Genomic DNA, 21,849 nt, shown 5'->3' on the forward strand with positions numbered 1-21,849 from the left:
TGTCTTGCATTAAGAGGAACCTAGGGCCAACTGCACCAGTATATGGTCTCACAAGGGATCTGAGGATCTCATCTCGGTACCTAATGGCAGTCAGGCTACCTCTGGAAAGCACATGGAGGGCTGTGCGGCCCCCCAAAGAAATGCCACCCCACACCATTACTGACCCACCACCAAACCGGTCATGCTGGTGGTTGTTGCAGGCAGCAGAACGTTTTTCACAGCGTCTCCAGACTCTGTCACATGTGCTCAGTGTTAACCTGCTATCATCTGTGAAGAGCACAGGGAGCCAGTGGCGAATTTGTCAATCTTGGTGTTCTCTGGCAAATGCCAAACGTTTGGCCCTCAAACCACCCTCATGGAGTCTGTTTCTGATTGTTTGAGAAGACACATGCACATTTGTGGCCTGCTGGAGGTAATTTTCCAGGGCACAAAGGTGGAGGTAGCGGTCCTGCTGCTTTGTTGTTGCCCTCCTAAGGCCTCCTCCACGTCTCCGGATGTACTGGCCTGTCTCCTGGTAGCGCCTCCATGCTCTGGACACTACTTTGACAGACACAGCAAATCTTCTTGCCACAGTTCGCATTGATGTGCCATCCTGGATGAGCTGCACTACCTGAGCCACTTGTGTGGGTTGTAGACTCCGTCTCATGCCACTACTAGAGTGAAAGCACCGCCAGCATTCAAAGGTGACCAAAACATCAACCAGGAAGAATTGGAACTGAGAAGTGGTCTGTTGTCACCACCTGCAGAACCACTCCTTTATTGGGGGTGTCTTGCTAATTTCCTATAATTTGAGCAGGGTATAAGGCAGCATAGTATATGTGCCAAAGCCACTTTAAATAGGCACCTCACAGATATTTTTTTTGGGGGGGGGACTCCACATTTTTAGTAGTATGTTTACTGTTTTAAGATTATTGTACTCGCCATAGATATATATAACAAAGACATCTCATTATTTAAAAACATATCCTTTTTTACACATTTCCTTATTACCTGTGTATCCGCATTCAATACTTTTATTCTTTGAGTAGAAATAAATAAGTCCACTTCAGTCATGGGTTGTGCTTCTCCTTCTGCAGCCTACAAAAACAGCAAGTTAAAAAGTGAAGACAAATCCACTCACATATCCAAAGATGACATACAGAGATGACAAGACTGAATACACAGTGCACAGTCCATCAGAACAGCAGACACACAAAAGAGAAATAAACCAATTTGTACCTTACTTTACCAAGTTACTATGAATTTATTTTCATATGCATCTAAATATATCTCGTTTCCCAATCTTTAAAGGGATATTTTGCCCATTGACATCTTATCCCCTATGCAAAGGATAGGGGATAGGATGTCTGATCCCAACTGCTGGGACCCCCCGCAATCTCTGTGCAGCACCCAGCACTCTGTGCCAGGTGCTGCTCCAGTCTCAGAAAGGCGTCATCGTGCCATGCCCCCTTGTGATTGCACGCGATGCCCCTCCCATTCATGTCCATGGGAGGGGGCGTGATGGTAATATATAAAAAAAAAAACTATATATAAAATAAAACTATATTAAAAAAATTCATCTATGGGAAGCAGGGACAATGACGCCTCCACTAAGGTATTTGGGCACTAAATTTAAAATGAAAGTAGGTTAGAACAATGATTGTTGTGCTCAATGCTGCACCACAGTCATTTTTCATAAAAACAGCCTCTTTAGTATGCAAAACAATAGCATTTTATTGGCTTCTTATTCCACTGATACCACCAGCAAGCAAAGAAATAATCAGATTTTTTCGCAACAAATACATGTCCTGTCCAAAAGAGACATAGGTCATGTGTACCGCTGTTCTGATAACTGGCTTACTAATGCACACAAACCACAACCATGTATATGAAGGGTGTAAAATCCAGGCCCTGAACTGCGTATGAAATGTGTACTTCTATGAAATACTTTATACCTGGTAAGGAGACTATCCACCTCCACGGTCACCAGTTCACTTGCACTATAACCCAATACACCGGGTTATAGTGTGGGTGAACAGGAGACCGATGCGCTGGTCATGTGAGCACTCGTGCCTACTGAGCCCTCACGTAACCGGCGCTTATGAATATTTAAATCTAGCTGGTGGGCCCGCCTCAAAGTGCAAGTCAGTGCTGGAAGAAGGGGACCTTCGGATGGAGCGGAGCTCCGGACTGCAGGTAAGTATAGCAGTCCGAGACCCCGCATCGGTCTCCTTTTCACCAGCAATGTGTAACCAGGCAGATTTATTCCAGATTCTAGTAAAATGGGTGACCATCCCTATAGAAGCTATAATGGCTACCAATTAGTAACTTAGCAATAGTACAGTGTTTATATTGACTGGTGATTCATTTACTTTTTTTTATATTCCTGCAAATGTTTGTTGAAAATGCTAAATAAAGGATTTGAACAAGAAATGGTTAGACTATGTTCACACACCATTTTCTGAGCAACAATTGTATGGCTCAAAAAAAATCTGTGTGTTTTCAACCATTTTCCTCTATTTCTGTTGCGGGTTTTACAGCCACATTTTTTACATTCATTTGGGTGTAGAAAAAAACTATAACAGCTTTTTGTTATATTTTGCAAAGACATTGCTTTCAACTTGCACTCATCCAGATTGGTATAGAGAATTTTACTTGCTTCTGACAGACACACCATTAACATTAACAGTGTATTTTATACATATATACTGTATATATATATATATATATATATATATATACACAGTATATATTGGAACAAACCTCCCAAAATGTAAATAAGTGCATTAGGCTCTGTGAAGACATTGAACCAGCAGTTGTTTCCTGGGAGTTTTAAGGTCCATGTTATAAAGAAGAGGCCAGCATAATTCTGGATGCAGTTTCGGGTCGACATAACATGCATTTGGAAAGTTTTCAGACCCTTTCACTTTTTATGTTGCAGCCTTGTGCTAAAATAAAAAAAAAAAGCTTCCCCACAATTCTGCACTTAAAGAGGTACTCCGGGATGAAATTTTTTTTCAAATCAGCTGGTGCCAGACAGATACACATATTTGTAAATTACTTATATCTAAAAATATTGAGTCTTCCTGTACTTATCAGCTGCTGTATGCTCCAGAGGAAGTTGTGTAGTTCTTTCCAGTCTGACCACAGTGCTCTCTGCTGCCATCTCTGTCCATGTCAGAAACTGTCTAGAGCATGACCAAATAATCCCCAAAGCAAACCTCTCCTGCTCTGAACAGTTCCTGACACATACAGAGGTGGCAGCAGAGAGCACTGTGGTCAAACACAATGAAAATAGAATTTTAGAAGTTTTTGCAAATATAAAAAAAAAACTCATATTTGCATGGACATAACTATTTAGACCCTTTGCTCTGACACTTGAAATTTTGCTGTGGGGCTCCTCCCATTCCTCTTGATCATCTCGGAGATGTTTTGAAACTTTGATTGGAGTCACCTGTGGTAAATTCCATTGACTGGACAAGATTTGGAAAGGCACAGCCCTGTCTATGTAATGCATAACAATGCATATTAGAGAGAAAAATAAGGCATGAGGCGGAAAAACACATGTAGAGCTCAGAGCCAAATATATGTGGAGCCACATAAATGGAGAATGGTACAAAAAAGTCTGCTGAACTGAAAGTTCTCTTCCTAGAGCTGGCCATCCTACCTATTAAGTGATTGAAGTAGAGGGGCCTTGGTAAGAGAGGTGACCAAAGGTCACTCTGGCTGAGATCCAAGGATTCTGTGTGCAGATAGGAAACTTCTGGAAGGTCCACCATCACTGCTTCCCTCCAGCAATCTGGACTTTATGGCAGAGTGGCAAGAAAGAAGATTCTCCTCAGCAAAAGACACATGCAAAATAGAGCCTTTAAGGACTCTCAGACTATGAGAAACAGGATTCTCTGATGAAGTCTGATGAAACCAATTCTAAGCACCATGACTGGAGAAAACCAGGTACTGCTCAACACTTGCTCAATACATCCTTATAGTGAAGCATGGTGGTGGCAGAATCACACTATGGGGGTGTTTGTTAGCAGCTGGAACAGGCAGAGTAGTCAGCTTTGAGGGAAAGCTGAATGAAGCAATGTACAGAGATATTCTTAATAAAAACTGAATACAGAGTGCTGTGTACTTCAGACTGGGTAAAAGACAATGGGGGAGATTCATAAAGACATGTAGATGAAAAGTTGAACAGTTGGCCATAGCAACCAATCAGATCGCTTCATTTACTTTTCAGAGACCTTTTCAAAAATGAAAGAACCAATCCGATTGGTTGCTATGGGCAACTGGTCAACTTTTTGTCTGCCCAAGTTTTAATAAATCTCCCCCTGTGACCCTGAGCACACAGCCAAGATAACATAGGAGGGGCTTAGGGACAACTCTGTGAATGTCTTTAGGTGGCCACGCCAGAGCTTCGACTTAAACTCAATCAAATATCTCTGACCTAAAGAGACCTAAAAATGGCTTCCACTGTTGGTCATCATCCAACCTGATAGAGCCTGCGAGGCTCTGCAGAGAAGAATAGCAAAAAATCCCCAAATCTAGGTGTGCAAACCTTGTGTCATTATACCCAAGAAGACTGGAGGCTTTAATCTCTGCCAAAGGTAGTTCAGCTAAGAACAGACTATAGGTCTGTAATATTTTACATTGTCCGTTTCATTAAATTAGCAAAGATTTCTAACATTCTGTTTTCACTATATCGCTATGTCATTCTGCCCTCAATACCCCTTGATAACATAGTCGGCAACATAACAAAATGTAAAAAAGGTGAAAAGGTCTGAAAACTTTCCGAATGTAATGTATATCAAGATCAGTGCAAGAAAAGCAAAGCAATGTTACTTAACACATTGCCAAGCTGTGAACTCTAAAATAGTGTTCAACAACTAAAAACACTTTGTGAACACCCTTATAAATAAAACAAATTAAAGTTTGATGTTTAATCAATATAGTGTATTCAGTGGTCTGTATACCAACATATATATCACAATTAAGGAAGAGTACAACCTCTTCCCATTTCAGTATACAGGAATTCTAATTTTAGAAAAACAAAAGTACCGTATGTATGACCATAACAGATATGAATGACTTAATGGCTAATGGTTAAATGGTTGTATTTGAAGTAATGAAAAGTTCATGTAGACTTAAATAGGAGGATAGTTTTTACAGAAAAGATGAAATATCAAGATAAGAAAATGCAAACTAAAAAAAAAAAATAATAATAATAAAATAACAAGCATAACAACAAAGTGATGAAATTGTACTGCACCTTCTTCCTGCTTTTGGCTAATTTCTGGGCCATCTGCTTAGCATGAAATAAACAGAGACAGGAATATGGTTAGAGAATTGGTTACAGATACTACCTCTAGTCGGGGGAATATAGTGGGCGACTACTGACATGATAAGACAGAACTCAAGAGGATAGCATTATTAGCTATGGTGCATTTTGATGGAATGAAAAATATTGCTATAGTGCGGATTTTTACGTCACTTCACAGTTGTGTCTTTGCATCTTTAATTGCATCTATTTGGCATTTATTACGTGTAGTAAATAAAACACAGATGCCTTAAATCTTCCAAATCCATAGAAAAAAAGAAAACTGGCCTGTATGAAACATGAACTTAAAGGTAATGGAGACAACTCATATTAAAATATGGATGTAGCATTGTAAAAATGATGAAGATGTAGGGAATGTAACCCTTCATCAATGAAAGGAATATTATCTCAACAGTAGCATATCACCAAATTATATACCACTAATGCCCAGTGGGCATCATTGTGTCCTATGTGACCTCTGTCAACCAGCAGAACAGAATCTGGCATTAGAAAAGAATCCTACCTCTAAGTTTCCACTCAGCTCCAAATAGCTGACAATTTATTCTAGTGGTCACCAAAGGTCACAGAAATTGTAACCCCACTGACCACATATTGGTGTCATATCCTAGCGATATGTCACCACTGACTGGGATGTTACAACCCTCCTTAAAAGCGTACCTCGAATGATGATCCCAGCGGCAGGACTTCTCTGCAACTTCAGAGCCCAAGACTTGCCCCCAAGATTAAGGCAATCAGGAAGTATATTTGCTGGAAGTCACATGCAAGTCTATGTTTCCAGTAATATAAAACAGATATCCTGGCACAGGGACCATCACCAGAGGTATACTTTATGTATGCTTCAGGTAACTGTTAAAATAATTTATACCCATCTGCTTTGTTCACAAAGCTGCATTCATCAAAAAAGCTGTATGGTTAAACCAAATGAGGGCCAGTCCAAAAGCGAAGATCTGCAGACTAACCAATGCCATAAGCAATAATGTGACATAATACATTGCCACTTGACCAATAGAGATAAACAATATATTACAAATAGTATAAATCCACAGCTTAAATCTAAAGGTGTCTGTACACATTAAAGAGAAGTAGATTGATAGTTAAACAACTGTTAAAAGAATATCTAATACCAGTTACCAGTTGTCTACGTTGGTCATACATGATCAATGACCCTGGGCAAAGGACTAACAATCTTTATGAGAACTTTCTGGGAATATTCTTTACCAAAAGATCATTCAGGAGTTCATGAACCCAAAAGATCTTTCGTGCAATTATTGCCTGAAACTTTCAAACAGGGTCTACTCTTTCATGCATGATAACAGTCTACCTTTAGTTGGCTAAAATTGTTGTTCATTGTTAAATACACTTGATAAACAGTGGTTTTGGTTGAAATTGTTCACTTTTCTCTGATGTGTATAGGCACCTTAAAGGAGAACTCCGGTGAAGATTTACTTATCCCTTAGGGGATAAGTAGCAGATCATGGGGGGGTCCAACCGCTTGGGCTCCCTGCAATCTCTGGGATGGGACCATGGCTCTCTCAGTGAGGAGCATGTGTTGTCTACCGGTACCGCACTCCATTCATTTTTATGGGGGCGCCGATGATGCCCAAGTGCTGTTCTCTTTTCGTCGTTCCCATAGAAATGAATGTAGCGCGTGCCGGCTGCAGCACTCCTTACAGAGCGCTGGGTCCTGTCCCAAAGATCGCAGGGGTTCCCAGCGGTAGGATCCCCAGCTACTTATCCTCTATACCGTGGCTAGGTGATAAGTAAATTTTTGCCGGAGATCTCCTATAAGATAGAAGCAACAAAGGGTAGTTAACTCCCTTAAAGGAATACTAAAGTAGTCTCAGTCTATAAGATATTTTGCATGCTTCCAAAACAAGCCTATGAAAAAAAAATCAGGTGTTACTATCCCATTTTCACATTACAGATATCTGAGAGAGATTTCACTTTGGTAGTGGAGAATAACTTACCTTGACTGGTCAGATATAGCAGGCACGTGAGGGCACCTGCTGCAGCCTCTTGCCTTACAGAAAAAGTCAGGTTTTGCCAAGTGGAAGGGGTAAAAAAAAAAGCATACCTCTGATGGCGGTTCCGGTGGCAGGATATCTGTCTATAATTCTCTGCAACTTCACAGTATGAGACTTGCCCTGAGACTAGAGCGACCAGGAGACGTATTTGCAGGAAGTCCCATGAAATCTCTGACCAGTCATGAGAAGCTAACCTCCACTAGCAAAGCCAGATCTCTCTCAGATGTCTGAAATTCTGTATATATTATGCACAAATTGTATTGCAAGATAAAAAAAAAGGATAGGATCGAACAATAGGAGGATCACTTGGGCGGGATTGCTGAAAAAAGTTTGGTGCAAGTTCTACAATTGATTCATATCATTATTCATGTTTCCTACTTAGAATGCAGTAAGATTGATAAAAAAAAGGTAATACAACAGATAATTGGGCAATAACAGAACAATCTGTAAATAAAAAGTGACAAGACATTAACCCCTTACCTTAATCCGACTAACTGCTTCTTGTGCTTGCATCATGCGCACATTCTTAGATGGGGTTTTGTCAGACAGTAGCTGAGTAGAGCCCAGGTAGTTGGCAGCAAATATTATGCCATCAATTAAATCTTCAGGATCACAAGGTCCAGGGACTAGGAGAAAATATAGACATTTAAATCTGGCATTAAATCTAAGCAAATATGTTTATTTCTATCTTCCCAGTTGTCACTGATAAGTAAGCTACACTAGTCATGCTATAAGAACTTGCATATACCACATAAAAGTGTTCTTCTTTCATGATAATCTGCCAATAATGTTATACAAACAGTTTCTAACGTCTTTTTAATTAAAGTCTAAACATGTATTCCCAACGAAATAACAATTCTAAAACATATTTCCTATACCTCTCTGTTGTGCCATTCCTTGGTTATTCTTTCTCAAAATGTATGACTGAATGGCCAACTGGGTATTACCAGTTGAGGGTGTGGGTTTCACTCCTGAGGCCCACTGCAATCGCGAGTTATAATCCTGTGAGTGCTCGGCAGAGCAGGGATTTATGCAGTGAAAGGATCAGATTTTATAGACAGCCGGGGAGTAAGCGTGTTACAACTTGTGAACGCAGCGGGTCTTAGCACTAAGACCAGGTGCGATCGAAACTTTTGATATGACTGGACTATATGTAAAAAGTTTTTCAAATGACAGTGAAGCTTTAAGGCTACCTAATAAATTGTGTTTAGTTGTGTATGATATAAAGATGTAGGACTGTGAGCCCATAGGGAGCAGGGCATCTATAGAATGTCACCAAAAAATGATGTGTCAACCTATTCTCTCAGATTGGAACATACAACATGTGCCCTGTCATGACCTAACCCCTGATGGGTTCACCTATTTAAACACCTATAATACAATTTTAATACTGCTTTTTATACAGTAGAAAGGAAAACTAATTCAGCAGCAGCCATCACTCAATAGACCAAGGGTCATTGTTCCACGCTATTAAAATAAAGAACCTCCTGCAAACTGCACTACTATATCAAAAAGATATAGCAAGCCTGTGGTGATAAATACATCCCAAGCTGAAAGTAATAGTATGCTCTGGAAATAACAGTAATCACATGACATACATTGCTCAGCTACATGGTAAAGCAGAAAACAGTGGCGCATACTTCCTGATCCGCCAAATGATAAGAGCCTTTCCACTTAAGGATGGAGACATACATTGATTATTAGTCAATAGTAAATTCATTTCAGCTGACCTGTCCAAATGGAGATTGGTTTAATGAGGTTTATCGATGGCAAAGTCTGTCACTATTTGTTTTATGGGTTTCAGTTCGTGTGGAAAATTTTAAATGAGAAAAATGGTAAGCATGTCCAGAATCGGCTAAATTACCTATAAACCCCTTATGGCAGTTCATTTACTAGTTTATATGTGGCCAGATTCTCCAACAGAGGACATTGTACGTATGTCCAATATACCTGTGGCTATGTCGTTTCTGTTACACTGTGTTAGATCACAGTATTGCAGAAAGAGCTGGTGAAATGATAACTTGCAGAGTTGTCTTTAGTTGAAATGCTTACTACGGAGAGCACGAAAAAAGTAAAAAAAAATGCTTATGGGACCTGCAAGGTAGCCAATGTCTGGGGTCAAGCATATCCTTAACAGATGCTCAAATTCCACCAATAACAGAGCTGGGTGGGCAACTAATACTATGTATGCATGATCTTGGACATCCTCTACCCTGTGCATTAGGTCTCCTGTAGGTTCAATTCTCACTAAAAGAAAATTGGACCTCCATAAGAACAATGTACATTCATAGAAAAATACAATTTATACAAAGAAATGAAATTTAGCATAAGATTTGCTATGGGCCAATACACGAATGATATCAGGCTACAGACTACAATACATACAATTCATAGGCAATTTCAATTGGGCAACAGTGCCTAAAATAACATGTGGTGATTTACAAAACCCTCTGACAGAAAGTTTGAATATACCTACAATATAACATATAAGACACAAAACAAAATGACCCTGGTTCAGTCCACATTTCATGTACAATAAAGTGATACAATAGGATACAAATGTACGTCACTGGCATGTCTGATTATGGCTATTATTATTATCTATTCTAATTCTTACCTTCTACGTAGGTTGGGAATGAAGCCAGGCTCTTTCTGGACTGAAATTAAGACAAACAAGGTTTGTGTAAAACTCAAGCAAAATATATACAGCAATGTAAGATCAAATGGCATCATGCGCATGTCACACAAAGCACAGTAAAAGTAGTCCGACTGCCGCTTGTTAAGAAAAATTAGATTGTTCTCAAACTATTAGTGATTATTTAGGGAATGGTGCTCAGACATGTTTTATTGGGATGGTTCAGTAACTAGGGAATACAAGGTTGTATCTGCAGGCTTCTGGTTGACTTATGGGTAATGCTAGCAAACACTACATGCTACCTCGTGAAGTTACTGTCTAGAAGACTGTCAGGAGGTCACAGGAATTCCGGGGGCTGAAACTGAAAGTATGGCAAATTTTTTTTATCATTTATGAGTTTATTACAATCTCCATGAAACTTGGAGGAAAACAAAACACTTGGCCGAATTGAAGACACAAAGTACCGTAAGTACCACAGTTAGTAAGTATACCAAGTCTCAACAATTAATACGCTGATATATACTCTACACTGACAGCTTTCACACGTAGGGTGCGCTCGCACGCTAGTAGCTAGCAGCGAGTTTCCTCCTGCGGGAAACCCGCTGCGAGTAGGTACACTACCATTGACACCATTGCAGACTGTCTGTGGACCCATTCAAATCAATGGTAGCGTAACTCACAGCAGATTTCCCGCAGTGTGAAACCCGCTGCTAGTAATAGTGTGTGAACGCACCCTTAAAGGGATTATTAACTAAATTATGTCACATCAAAAGCTAAAACTTTTTAAGATATGCAGTAAAAAAAATTCTGTCTCTGTATGCACATACAATACATGCATGGGGGCATGAAGCTTTATAGGTAGCTGCATGGTTATCCTTGTGAGCTGATGCTAGGATGAACCTGGTCTATTAAAGTCTAAGGACAGACTTATGGCTGCTCTGACAGCTTCATGGGGGAGGTGATAAAAAATGTAATTCTCAGAGATTGTAAATTTTAAGGGGTTATCAACGAATAGAAAAACAGAGCTAATATTTACAACAAACAGCACCACACCTGTTCTCAGGTTGTGTGTGGTATTACAACTTGGCTCCATTCACTTCAATGAAACTGAACTGCAAAACCACACCCAACCAGAGGACAAGAGTGGTGCTGTTTTTGGAAGAAATCATGTCTGTTTTTCTATTTCTGGATAACCCTCTTTAAACTAGACAAATCTAATGTGCCAAATTGTGAACAGTTGTTTCCTACAGAAACCAATAAATAGGGGTATGCCTCTAGTGTAGCCCACCTGCAAAGAACACTGGGGGAGCTTTATCATTGCTTTTAGAGCATTTTTTTTTGTCTATGTTTTGGCACAGTTCAGGCGCAAGCAGCATATTTAGCGACTTTTATGCATCTTTTGATATAGACAGTTTTACTCTTTTTGCCTACCAGTACAACTTTTTCTTTTTGACCATGCAGTGGTCACATATTTATCATTTGCAACTTTTGTCAAAAGTCGCTATTTTGTGCGCAAAGGCACTTTTTTTAGGCGCACCGCTGCTCCACCTACCAGTAGGCGTGAGAATCACTTCTACCTTCCGCAATTTAACCTTTAACCTCTTGTGGAGGACAGCGTCCCACTCCCCTTCTGTGACACGCGCTCAGGAGCTGAGCGCGGGTCATAGCTGGGTGGTCCCGGGGGCTATCTGCCATCCGATCACGGTGATGCCTGGCTTTAACCCCTTAGACACCGCAATCAAATCTGATTGTAGTGTCTAAAAAGTAAGTAAAAATGTCCTGTCAGCTCTGTGAAAGTAAGTAAAAACACCTAACCTGCCAAATTCAGGACCCGGGAAAGTGTCTTATTCCCTCCCTCACAAGCGTCTAGAAAAAGTGTATGTGGTAGAGCTTTTCCCACCACAGCAGAGCTGCGCAAATTCATCATCCTGCTGCACCTTCTTGATAAATAAGATGCACGCTAGTAATAGCCACCACTCAAATAAACGTGGGAAAATAGCTCTACCGTAGACATTCTTTGATAAATCTGGGCCACTGTTCCTAAATTAAGTCTGCTTACCTGAGATCCACTAGGCATTGGGGCAGCTGCATCTCCGTCCTACGGGGATCCTCAAGAGCAAGTCAGTGTGAAAAGAAAAGGATAGGGAAATAATCCACTGAAGCTTTGTATGGAATAATGGCGCTGTTCCATTGGCTGACGAAGAACCCTGTATGAGCTCTAAATGAGTTGTTTTATAAAATAAATATATTGATCACTCACTCCTGGGAGGAGCACAATAATTCCCTCCAAAATTACAGTGGATTATTACCCAGATGTATCAAACTGTGTGAGAGAAAAAATAAAGGGATTTACCCACAACAACCAATCACAGCTCAGCTAACCCTCTCTGGTAAAGTGAAAGCTGAGCTGTGATTGGTTGCTGGGGGAAAATTCCTCTATATTTTCTCTCTTACAGTTTGATATATCTGGGCCTATATCTCTATTTTCTAGATTTGTAACGGTGACTAGCATCTGGAAACTGGCACATCTTTACACTGTCTACTCTCTGCATGTGAGTCTGCCATGAAGTAGCACATTTTTTGGCTCATCTAAGCCACATCCCTTTTCACTTTACTGTAAGCCACACCCCCTAACTGAGCATAGCACAAAAGTGTTGTTAAGTGTCTAAGACACACTGAAAATGTGGTGAAAGAAATGTAAGAAATTGGCCAGTTTTTTGCTAAGCTTTACTATTCAGTGTGCTGGCACTTTGTAACATAAATGTACATAATCACCCTACATACCCTTAGAGGACAATTTCGTGACAGGACTTTTCTGGCCACCAATGGCAAGACTTCTCTTTAGGATGCAGAATGAGAGTACTGTGCACATCTGTTTATTTTAAAGGGAACCTGTCACTTTTATGCTGCCTGAACCATAAGTCATGAGGGCAGTCGATAGTGCCTTCTCCCTGCACCGCTAGGGACCACCTGGATGACTCATGTATTTACAAAGATGGCTACAAAGAAAAGATTCACTAAAACCTGTGCAAAGAAAGAGTGGTGAAGTTGCCCAAAATAAACCAAACAGATTCCTTCTTTCATATTTCAGAGGCCTTTAAAAAAAAATGTAAAAAATAAAACAATCTGATTAGTTGCTATGGGCAACTGGTCAACTTTCCCTCTGCATAGGTTTTTTTTTTATATCTCCTCAATACTTCTTAAGCCAATAAAATAACAATACCACATTCCTAGTGGGTAAAAGAGTAGCACTATTATAAATGAACATGAACAAACATGACCTAAATTAAATAAGGTGCAGTGAAACGCCATTAGAACCATAGCATATCCGACAATGCATATTTTAGCGTCAGCTCTTTGAAGTGTTGCTACTGAGTACTGACACTAAAGGGGTACTCTGGTGGAAAACACATTTTTTTTTCAAATCAACTGGGGCCATAAAGTTAAACACACTTGTAAATGATTTCAATTAAAAAATCTTAACCCTTCCAGTACTTATTTGCTGCTGTATACTACAGAGTACTCTGTAATACTCCAGTCTGACCACAGTGATCTCTGCTGACACCCCTGTCCATGTCAGGAACTGTCCAGAGTAGAAGCAAATCCCCATAACAAACCTCTCCTGCTCTGGACAGTTCCTGAGACAGACAGAGGGGTCAGATAGAAAAGAACAACCAAACTTCCTCTGTAGTATACAGCAGCTTATAAGTACTGGAGGGATTAAGATATCTTTAATAGAAGTAATTTACAAATCTGTTTAACTTTCGGAAGTCAGTTGATATGAAAAAAATCGTTTTCCACCGGAGTACCCCTTAAATAACAAGCAATGCTTTCTCAGTGTTTTGATTTGATCTGTACTAGGACAAAACTAACATAAATGTTATTATGTTACAGATTAGGTTTTGGAACGGGGAGGTCAAATATTTCTGTTGTAATTTCCAATAGTCAATATTAACAGATATAGCAAAAGTCATTTTAACCGTCACAGCGAGCTACAGTGGTAGGATAGTGTGCCTACCCTATTTGCATAGAGACCTAAAAAGGTCAAAGTCAAATGAAGGTTTTAAGTAAATAGCAATACCGCACCAAATATTCATTTGATGCTTACAATACCTGTAGGTAGAACAACAACCAATATGGCACATAACGGAACCTTTGTAGGGAAGTGAGCCTACCTCTTTATTAGAAGAGGACTCTGCTGAATCACAGGCATTCTGACGATGTTGCCGGTTTGTGGATTCTGCTCCTTGCGTGGAAGAATCAGGAGATGGAGACTAAACAGTAAAACAAAACAAAAAAAAATAGGAACAAAAAATAAATAAATAATGTTAATAAATTAATGATTGATCAAAATAAGTAAAGATTGCCTGATAATGTATTACTAATACAAGCAGAGCACATAATCTTCCATTTAGATTCTGTCCAATTAGATCTGTCAGAATTCTGTCCAACATGCGCTAGAAATCTGTGTGGTGTTAGCTGAAAATCTGTCTGATGTGCGCCACAATTCTGGTCAATTGTAAGAACCGTTCAGGTCATTTTCATTATGCTCTACTTTGGCACAAAACTATAAGATGGAATCGAGCTAGCACTAGAGATGGCCATTGTGCAGATCCTAGATACTCTTCAGTGTCTCATCACATATAAAAAACACACCCCCCCCAACCCCACACATTGCTACTTGATCTTTTTTTTGGTACATGGTTCCTTTCATTTCTGACATATTGTGACTTATAGGGCTAAAGTGAGACATTATTACTCTGGTCCTCTAATGTCTACATGGCCTTTAATGGGAACTGTCACTGGAACTTTTGGCATGTTATAGGGACACGTCAAAGAAAAAGCTGCAAATCTTTCCATGTCAGTAAAAGGTGAATCTCCACCTTATATAATTGTGTGGTTATTAAGTCTAAAATTCTGTGCTGAATAATTTCTATATACATCGTTATAAAGATCAAACCTTTATTGTTCTGATACAGATATTGTGGGAGATTGATCAAAACTTGTGCAGAGGAAAAGTTGACCAGTTGCCCATAGCAACCAATCAGATCGCTTTTTTCTTTTTTCACAGGCCTATGAAAATGAAAGAAGTGATCCGATTGGTTGCTATGGGCAACTGGTCAACTTTTCCTCTGCACAGGTTTTGATAAATCTCCCCCTATGTCCTTGATGCCCACAGCCACCACCAGAGGGAGCATGACAGCTTCATGCATAGTTAAGTCTAATATACGGCAGTATGGGCTTGTTTACATTGCTATGTGGCTCAGATATATAGAGGTCACTAGGTCACCCAAGGTTTGTTACAGTCACCTTTTGCAGAAAGAAACCAGCAATACTGCTAGGTTTTTCTTCTAGAAAAATACTACATTTCTTTTATTTGGTTTTACATATAAAATAAAGCGTGCAGCCTGGAAGTTAGGTTTATGTGCTTCATCTGTTTTGTATGACTACTGCCAGCAGTTATATTTACTTTACAACCATATTCTGTTCCTCTGAGCTTAGATTATAAGTCTCAATATACTAAACATCACTAAAAAACATTTTGTTTTGACAGTTTGTGACAGATTTACAGATGAAATAGAGCTGAGACTGACACAACTTCAGGAGATATTAAGGGGGAGATTTATCATTGCTTTTAGAGCATTTTTATGTCTATGTTTAGGCGCAGTTCAGGCACAAGCAGCATATTTTGAGACTTTTATGCGCCTTTTGATATAGACAGTTTTACTCTTTTTGCCTACCCGTACAACTTTTACTTTTTGACCATGTCAAAAGTCGCTATTTTGTGCGCAAAGGTACTTTTTTAGGCGCAAAGCTACACCACCTACCAGTGGCCGTGTGAATAATTTCTACCTTCCACAATTCAACCTTTAACCTCTTGTGGGTGACAGCGTCCCACTCCCCTTCTATGACACGAGCACAGGAGCTGAGCGTGGGTCATAGCCAGGTGCTATCTGCCACCAGTACCCATCTCTAATGCCAGACATCACCGATCACGGTGATGCCCGGCTTTAACCCCTTAGACACCGCAATCAAATTTGATTGTAGCGTCAATAAATGCAAGTAAAAATGTCCCGGCAGCTTTGTAAAATTAAGTAAAAACGCCTAACCTTCTTGATAAATAAGATCCACGCTAGTCACAGCCACCACCCAAATAAACGTGGGAAAATAGCTCTACCGTAGACATTATTTGATAAATCTGGGCCTAAGTGCTTATAGATGTCCTGAGGATGCAGTCACAAGGTGTGTGAGATACACACTTAGAAGGACCCAGAATTATCACTAATTTATCTATCTATCTAATCATCCATCTAATATCTATCCATCTAATATCTATCTAATATCTATATGTCATCTCTCAAATCTATCTAATATCTATCTATCTATCTAATATCTATCTATCATCCCTCATATCTATTTATCTATCTAATATATATGTATTTATCTTATATCTATCTACTCTCATATCTATCTATCCATCTCATATCTATCATCTCTCATATCAATCTATCTAATATCTATCTATCTATCTATCTATAACAAACTTTCTGGTTTTGAGTTGTGATTGGCTGTAATGGGCAAAATCTTTCCAGGTTTTATTTTTGACAAATATTCTTGAAGTTTTAGTTTTTGACAACTTATAGATGATGGCAGATTCCCTTCAGCTGAGTGAGTTTTTGTATATTTACTGAGGTCATGGTTTTTCTTTAAAGTAATTCTTGGAAAATTGTAATAGAATAACTATCTGCTTGTCTTAAAAAAATTCCACCAGGGACAGGGCACATTTGTAAGAATGTTTTAGGGTATATGTATTAAAATTGACATAACATAATCATAGAACCTGCCAAAAACGTATGGTTGCTTGCACACCTGAACCTTGATATAAATATACATATAAATATATATATATATATATATATATATATATATATATATATATTTATATATTTTGTGAGAAGGTGAAGGGCATTGTGGTTGATGGTCGGTATGTGTCACCAAGGCTCCTAGCCTTGGTGAAGTAAGAGCCGGCATTTATTCTGTGTCTGTGCTGCGATGCAGACTGACACTGCTGCTGTTGTATGGCTGGAAGGCCAATCTGGGACGGCTCTTACTGGGAATGGTCAAGTCTGTAGGGTGGGTGCAATTCCCCACAATCCAGGCCACCTTTTGTTGGCCTTAAAGGCAGGCTGCCTCACCAGCTGAGGGGGATTTGCATGTTGCAGCTCACACTGCCAGAGAGCTGAGTTTTGAGATCTTCCTTGTGGAGTGTGGAAACTGGTGAGCAGAGTGCCTGGAGGCTTGGAAAAGACTTGCTTGATGCCGCATGGCATGGACTCAGGTGTGAACAAACACCTAAGGAACGCTTTTCTTTGATCTGCATTTAAGACTGTTTTCTAAGTGTGAAAAAAAACACTGAACTTTGATTTGAAAAGTCCTGTTTCTGTGCCTCTATACTGCAACCGCACCTGTCTGCAAGAGGGAGTAATCACAATATGTACCCCAGAACAAAGTTATCTATTTCTCAGTTTTTGAAACGTCATTTCTTGACCACAACTTTACCACCAATATTCTGTTTTAAAAGCATAGAGCAGAAAGGGTTTCAATTTATAGGCTACACTGGAAACATGACACAAGTACTTTTTCTCCAAGAGACTTTTCATATATCTTGATTCCAAGTCTAAAAAAAGAGCTGGGTTTTGGAATGACACCATAAACTAAATGCTGATATAATAGGAGATTGCAAGCAGGAATGGATTTAACACTATTATTCCAAAAACTGGAGGCTGGTTTGAGAATGAGGACTATGTCAATGAGACCATAACATCTAAAAGGGATATTCCACCCCTGGACATCTTACCCCCTATCCAAAGGATCTCTGGCCAGGCACACCGGTGTTGTGAAAATGTATGTTCAGAATGTCGTTTTGGGTTGCTGTGGTCATAACTTCACGCCCCCTCCATTCATGTCTATGTGGTCGCTCTGGGACAGAGATCGCGGGGGGTCCCAGCGGCCAGACCTCCTGTGATCAGACATCTTATCTAGGGGATAAGATGTCTAGGGGAAGAGTACTCCTTTAAAGTAAATATCCACCCCGAAATACCATTTTGTTAAACTAAATAGGATCAAAATAATGGCCCTGATTTACTAAGAGTGTTGTGTAGTTTTCTTTGTTGGTTTTAATTCCCTACAATTTTTTTGACCACTTTATTTATATAGGTTTCCCTGCATTTTGCACTTTTCCCTAGATTTTGCTTTTTTTTTTTTTACACATGCTCTGATCTGTAGGGTTTTCCCTCACTTGAAATCCACCACATTTTCTGTGGAAACCTTAGTAATCATGTTGTTTTTTTTTCTTGTGAAAATGTTGGGGACACGGCCACGCCCCTTTTTGAGTTTTCTCCGTAAAATGGAGGGTTGGTCATGTTTTTTTCATTTCTGGCACGATGAGAACGAATTCTGTCGCAAGGAGACAGAATTTTGGCGCAATGAGACATAATATGTTGCAATGCGCCAGAATCTGTCGCACAACCAGACAAAACATGTCGGGTTTACAATAGTCAATCAGGGCCAATGTGTTAATTCATTTATTTTTTATTTTTGTATAGTGGTCAGAGCTTTATTTTGTGATACACTGCTATACACTGTATAAACATAGTTTTATCTCTTACTATGCTTGCTTTCTGAAACTAGTACTATGCAACACGGCAGAATTTCCGCAATTTTGCACAAAATCCGTTTAGCAAAGCGGAATTCTGGCAAAATTGCAGCATTCTCAGAATTCCACCGATATTTAAACCCCATTAACTTTAATGGTATTCCAGAGAATTCCACAAAATATAAAACTGATCTTAATAAGACTATGGAATTTTATTAAAATCAATGTGTACTAAATTTCGGCAGAATTCCACACGGAAATTCCACCTTGTGAACATAGCCTAATGCTTTGTTCTCCTACTAGTTGGTTGAGAGCCACCTATAGCTAAATCATGTGACTGTCGAAATGTTAATAACTCTAGAAGCTTTTGTGCGGTAATGGCATCATTGGGACCAATAAAGTCATAGCATTATGGGGGAGATTTATCAAAACCTGTCTAGAGGAAAAGTTCCCCAGTTGCCCATAGCAACCAATCAGATCGCTTCTTTCATTTTTCACAGGCCTTCCTAAAAATGAAAGAAGCGATCTGATTGGTTGCTATGGGCAACTGGGGAACTTTTCCTCTGCACTGGTTTTGATAAATCTCCCCCTATGGGTCAAAACCATATCACTGTTGGTTTGCATTAAAATACTTAAGATTTTACTTTTCAGTGTGGCTTAACACCATGTTCATATTTGAAAGTGACTTGTCGCCAAAAGGTTATGGACCTCTACACTTAACCTACTAATGACGCTTACAGTCAGCCCCAGCATGTTATCTATTAAAATCGAAATAAGTGTTTTAACCATTATAAAAAAGGTCAGCACAAAATTCTGAACCTATTAACTGAATAAATAGTGACCATAAATTTTATGATGTAAGATAGTAATGGAAGAAATAGTGCATGTACTATTTCTTTCGTTCATTCTCCCATCACAAAATAACGTCAGTTATTAATAACGGGCTATAACGGGTTAAAATGGATAATGTAAAAATCCCATAGACTATAACTGGATTTTCTAACGGCCGTATGGGATTTTATAATGACCGTTTTAACGGACGATTTTCAGGGTTTTCCTAACGGAACAGACGGATCTTTAAAACGGATGAGTTTTATAGTGTGAAAGCCTAAGATAGATGAAGGCTACACTGCAACTTTGCTTACTCCCTACTGGCAGAGCTATCATAGGATGTTGCAGCTGTGCTGTCATCTACTAACGTGTTACAATGTCACATTGTCACAACATTTATTTGTCACTCAGCAAATGTGGCCTTTACCATATTTATTGTCTCAGGAGAAAGAAAGCTGGGTACATTTTATGCACTTTATTTCTAAACAAATTCTTAGCAGTTTTTTAATAGAAGTAGGTCTTTTCATCTGTTCCCGCAAAGATGCTTGAACACATAAGTGGATTTCATAGTTATATTAAAGAACAGCATCCACAGGATACAGTGGTCCCTCAACATCCGATGGTAATCTGTTCCAAACGGACCATCGTTTGTTGAAACCATCGTATGTTGAGGGATCCGTGCAATGTAAAGTATAGGAAAGTGGTCTACAACCTGCGGACCTCCAGATGTTGCAAAACTACAACACCCAGCATGCCCGGACAGCCGTTGGCTGTCCGGGCATGCTGGGTGTTGTAGTTTTGCAACATCTGGAGGTCCGCAGGTTGTAGACCACTGTTAGAGGAAGTTGTACTCACCTGTCCCCGCCGCTCCAGACCATCACCGCTCATCACCGCTGCCCGGGATGTCGCCGTCCAATGCTGTCGCTGCGTCCCCGGCGCTCCGGTAAGGCCTCTGCTTCCCCGGCATCCTCGCTCTCCGTCGCCGCCATCACGTCGCTATGCACGCTGCTCCTATTGGATGACGGGACGACGTGCATGGCGACATGATGACGTCGATGGAGAGCGCTGACGATGCAGGGGATCCCGAAGAGGATGCGCCGGAGCCCCGAGGACAGGTAAGTGATCGTCGCCGCAGCACACGGGGAACCATAAATGGCTATCCGGTGGCAGCTGAAGAAGTCTGCGCTGCCGGATAGCCGTTTATGCGATGGCCCCGACATACAAAAGCATCGTATGTTAATGCTGCCTTCAACATGCGATGGCCTCTGAGAGGCCATCGCATGTTGAAATGATCGTATGTCGGGGCCATCGTAGGTCAAGGGGTCACTGTATTTAGACTGAGCTTTAAAGTGAATAGAGGATTTGCATAAAGATCAAAACATGACAGCTTGTCTGAAAAAGAAAATACTGGCTGCCATAAACAGCTCCAGTATTTGATACATAACATGAACTATATTATCTGTTTTTTTTTTTTTTGTTTTGTTTCTTTACAAACGTCTACATGTTTATATAAGTGTTAAGAATTTTTAAGTTACTGATAATTTCATTCTTGCCTACCGTAGTTTCCATATTGGGTACATTTTTGAGCATTTTTAGATTTCTAATATTACTAAGTAATTGGAACGAGAATTTGTCAGTTTGTCCTGACTACAGGTATATATAAAAAAAATGGTTGCCATCTCCCCTTACAATGTATTTCAAAGTTTTTTTTCATGGCAGGCACTGATGGCACATTGACAAAATGTACTAAGGACTATGTAGTAAATATACAAATTCAAGAGAATGTAGTCTTGTGGCAAGTCCTACAAAGTGATCTAAATCTGACTGACTACACAAAAATGTGTGAACCTAACTTTAAAGGGGTATTCCAGGCAAAACCTTTATATATATATATCAACTGGCTCCGGAAAGTTAAACAGATTTGTAAATTACAGTAACAAGATCATCTTTGTTACTGGAATTTCACATTGTCTATCAGCGTGGTAGCACCTGTATGTACCTCCAGCAGTTGCAAGGGGAGAAGCAATTAAGGGTCCTAGCCTTTTCCGTCCTTTTCATATACAGAGAGTGGTGCCGAGCTCCCTTCGATACAGAGATTTGTAAATTACTTCTATTAAAAAATCTTAATCCTTCCAATAGTTATTAGCTTCTGAAGTTTTCTGTCTAACTTCTCAATGATGATGTCACGCGCCGGGAGCTGGTGCATGATGGGAGAATATCCCCATAGGAACTGCACAGCTCCTGGGACGTGAGTCATCAGAGAGCAGTTAGACAGAAAACAACAACTCAACTTCAGAAGCTAATAACTATTGGAAGGATTAAGATTTTTTAATAGAAGTAATTTACAAATCTGTTTAACTTTCCGGAGCCAGTTGATATATAAAAAAAA

General features: G+C 39.7%; 1 protein-coding gene across 2 annotated transcripts in view; it reads right to left on the bottom strand.

Moving 5' to 3' along the window:
• Positions 1 to 21,849, bottom strand: part of APBA1 (amyloid beta precursor protein binding family A member 1) — a 179,017-nt gene that overhangs the window by 27,835 nt on the left and 129,333 nt on the right. Inside the window, exons 3-7 of one of the 2 annotated variants that reach the window (XM_056523055.1) lie at positions 14,149 to 14,247; positions 9,956 to 9,995; positions 7,819 to 7,964; positions 5,246 to 5,278; positions 991 to 1,077 (exon numbers count right to left, since the gene is read on the bottom strand). In XM_056523055.1, the coding sequence (XP_056379030.1) occupies positions 991 to 1,077; positions 5,246 to 5,278; positions 7,819 to 7,964; positions 9,956 to 9,995; positions 14,149 to 14,247 (405 nt within the window). The remainder of the gene's footprint in view (positions 1 to 990; positions 1,078 to 5,245; positions 5,279 to 7,818; positions 7,965 to 9,955; positions 9,996 to 14,148; positions 14,248 to 21,849) is intronic. The other variant, XM_056523056.1, reaches the window with a different exon arrangement.

This window comes from Hyla sarda, chromosome 1 (genome assembly GCF_029499605.1).
Source record: "Hyla sarda isolate aHylSar1 chromosome 1, aHylSar1.hap1, whole genome shotgun sequence".
NCBI lineage: Eukaryota > Metazoa > Chordata > Amphibia > Anura > Hylidae > Hyla > Hyla sarda.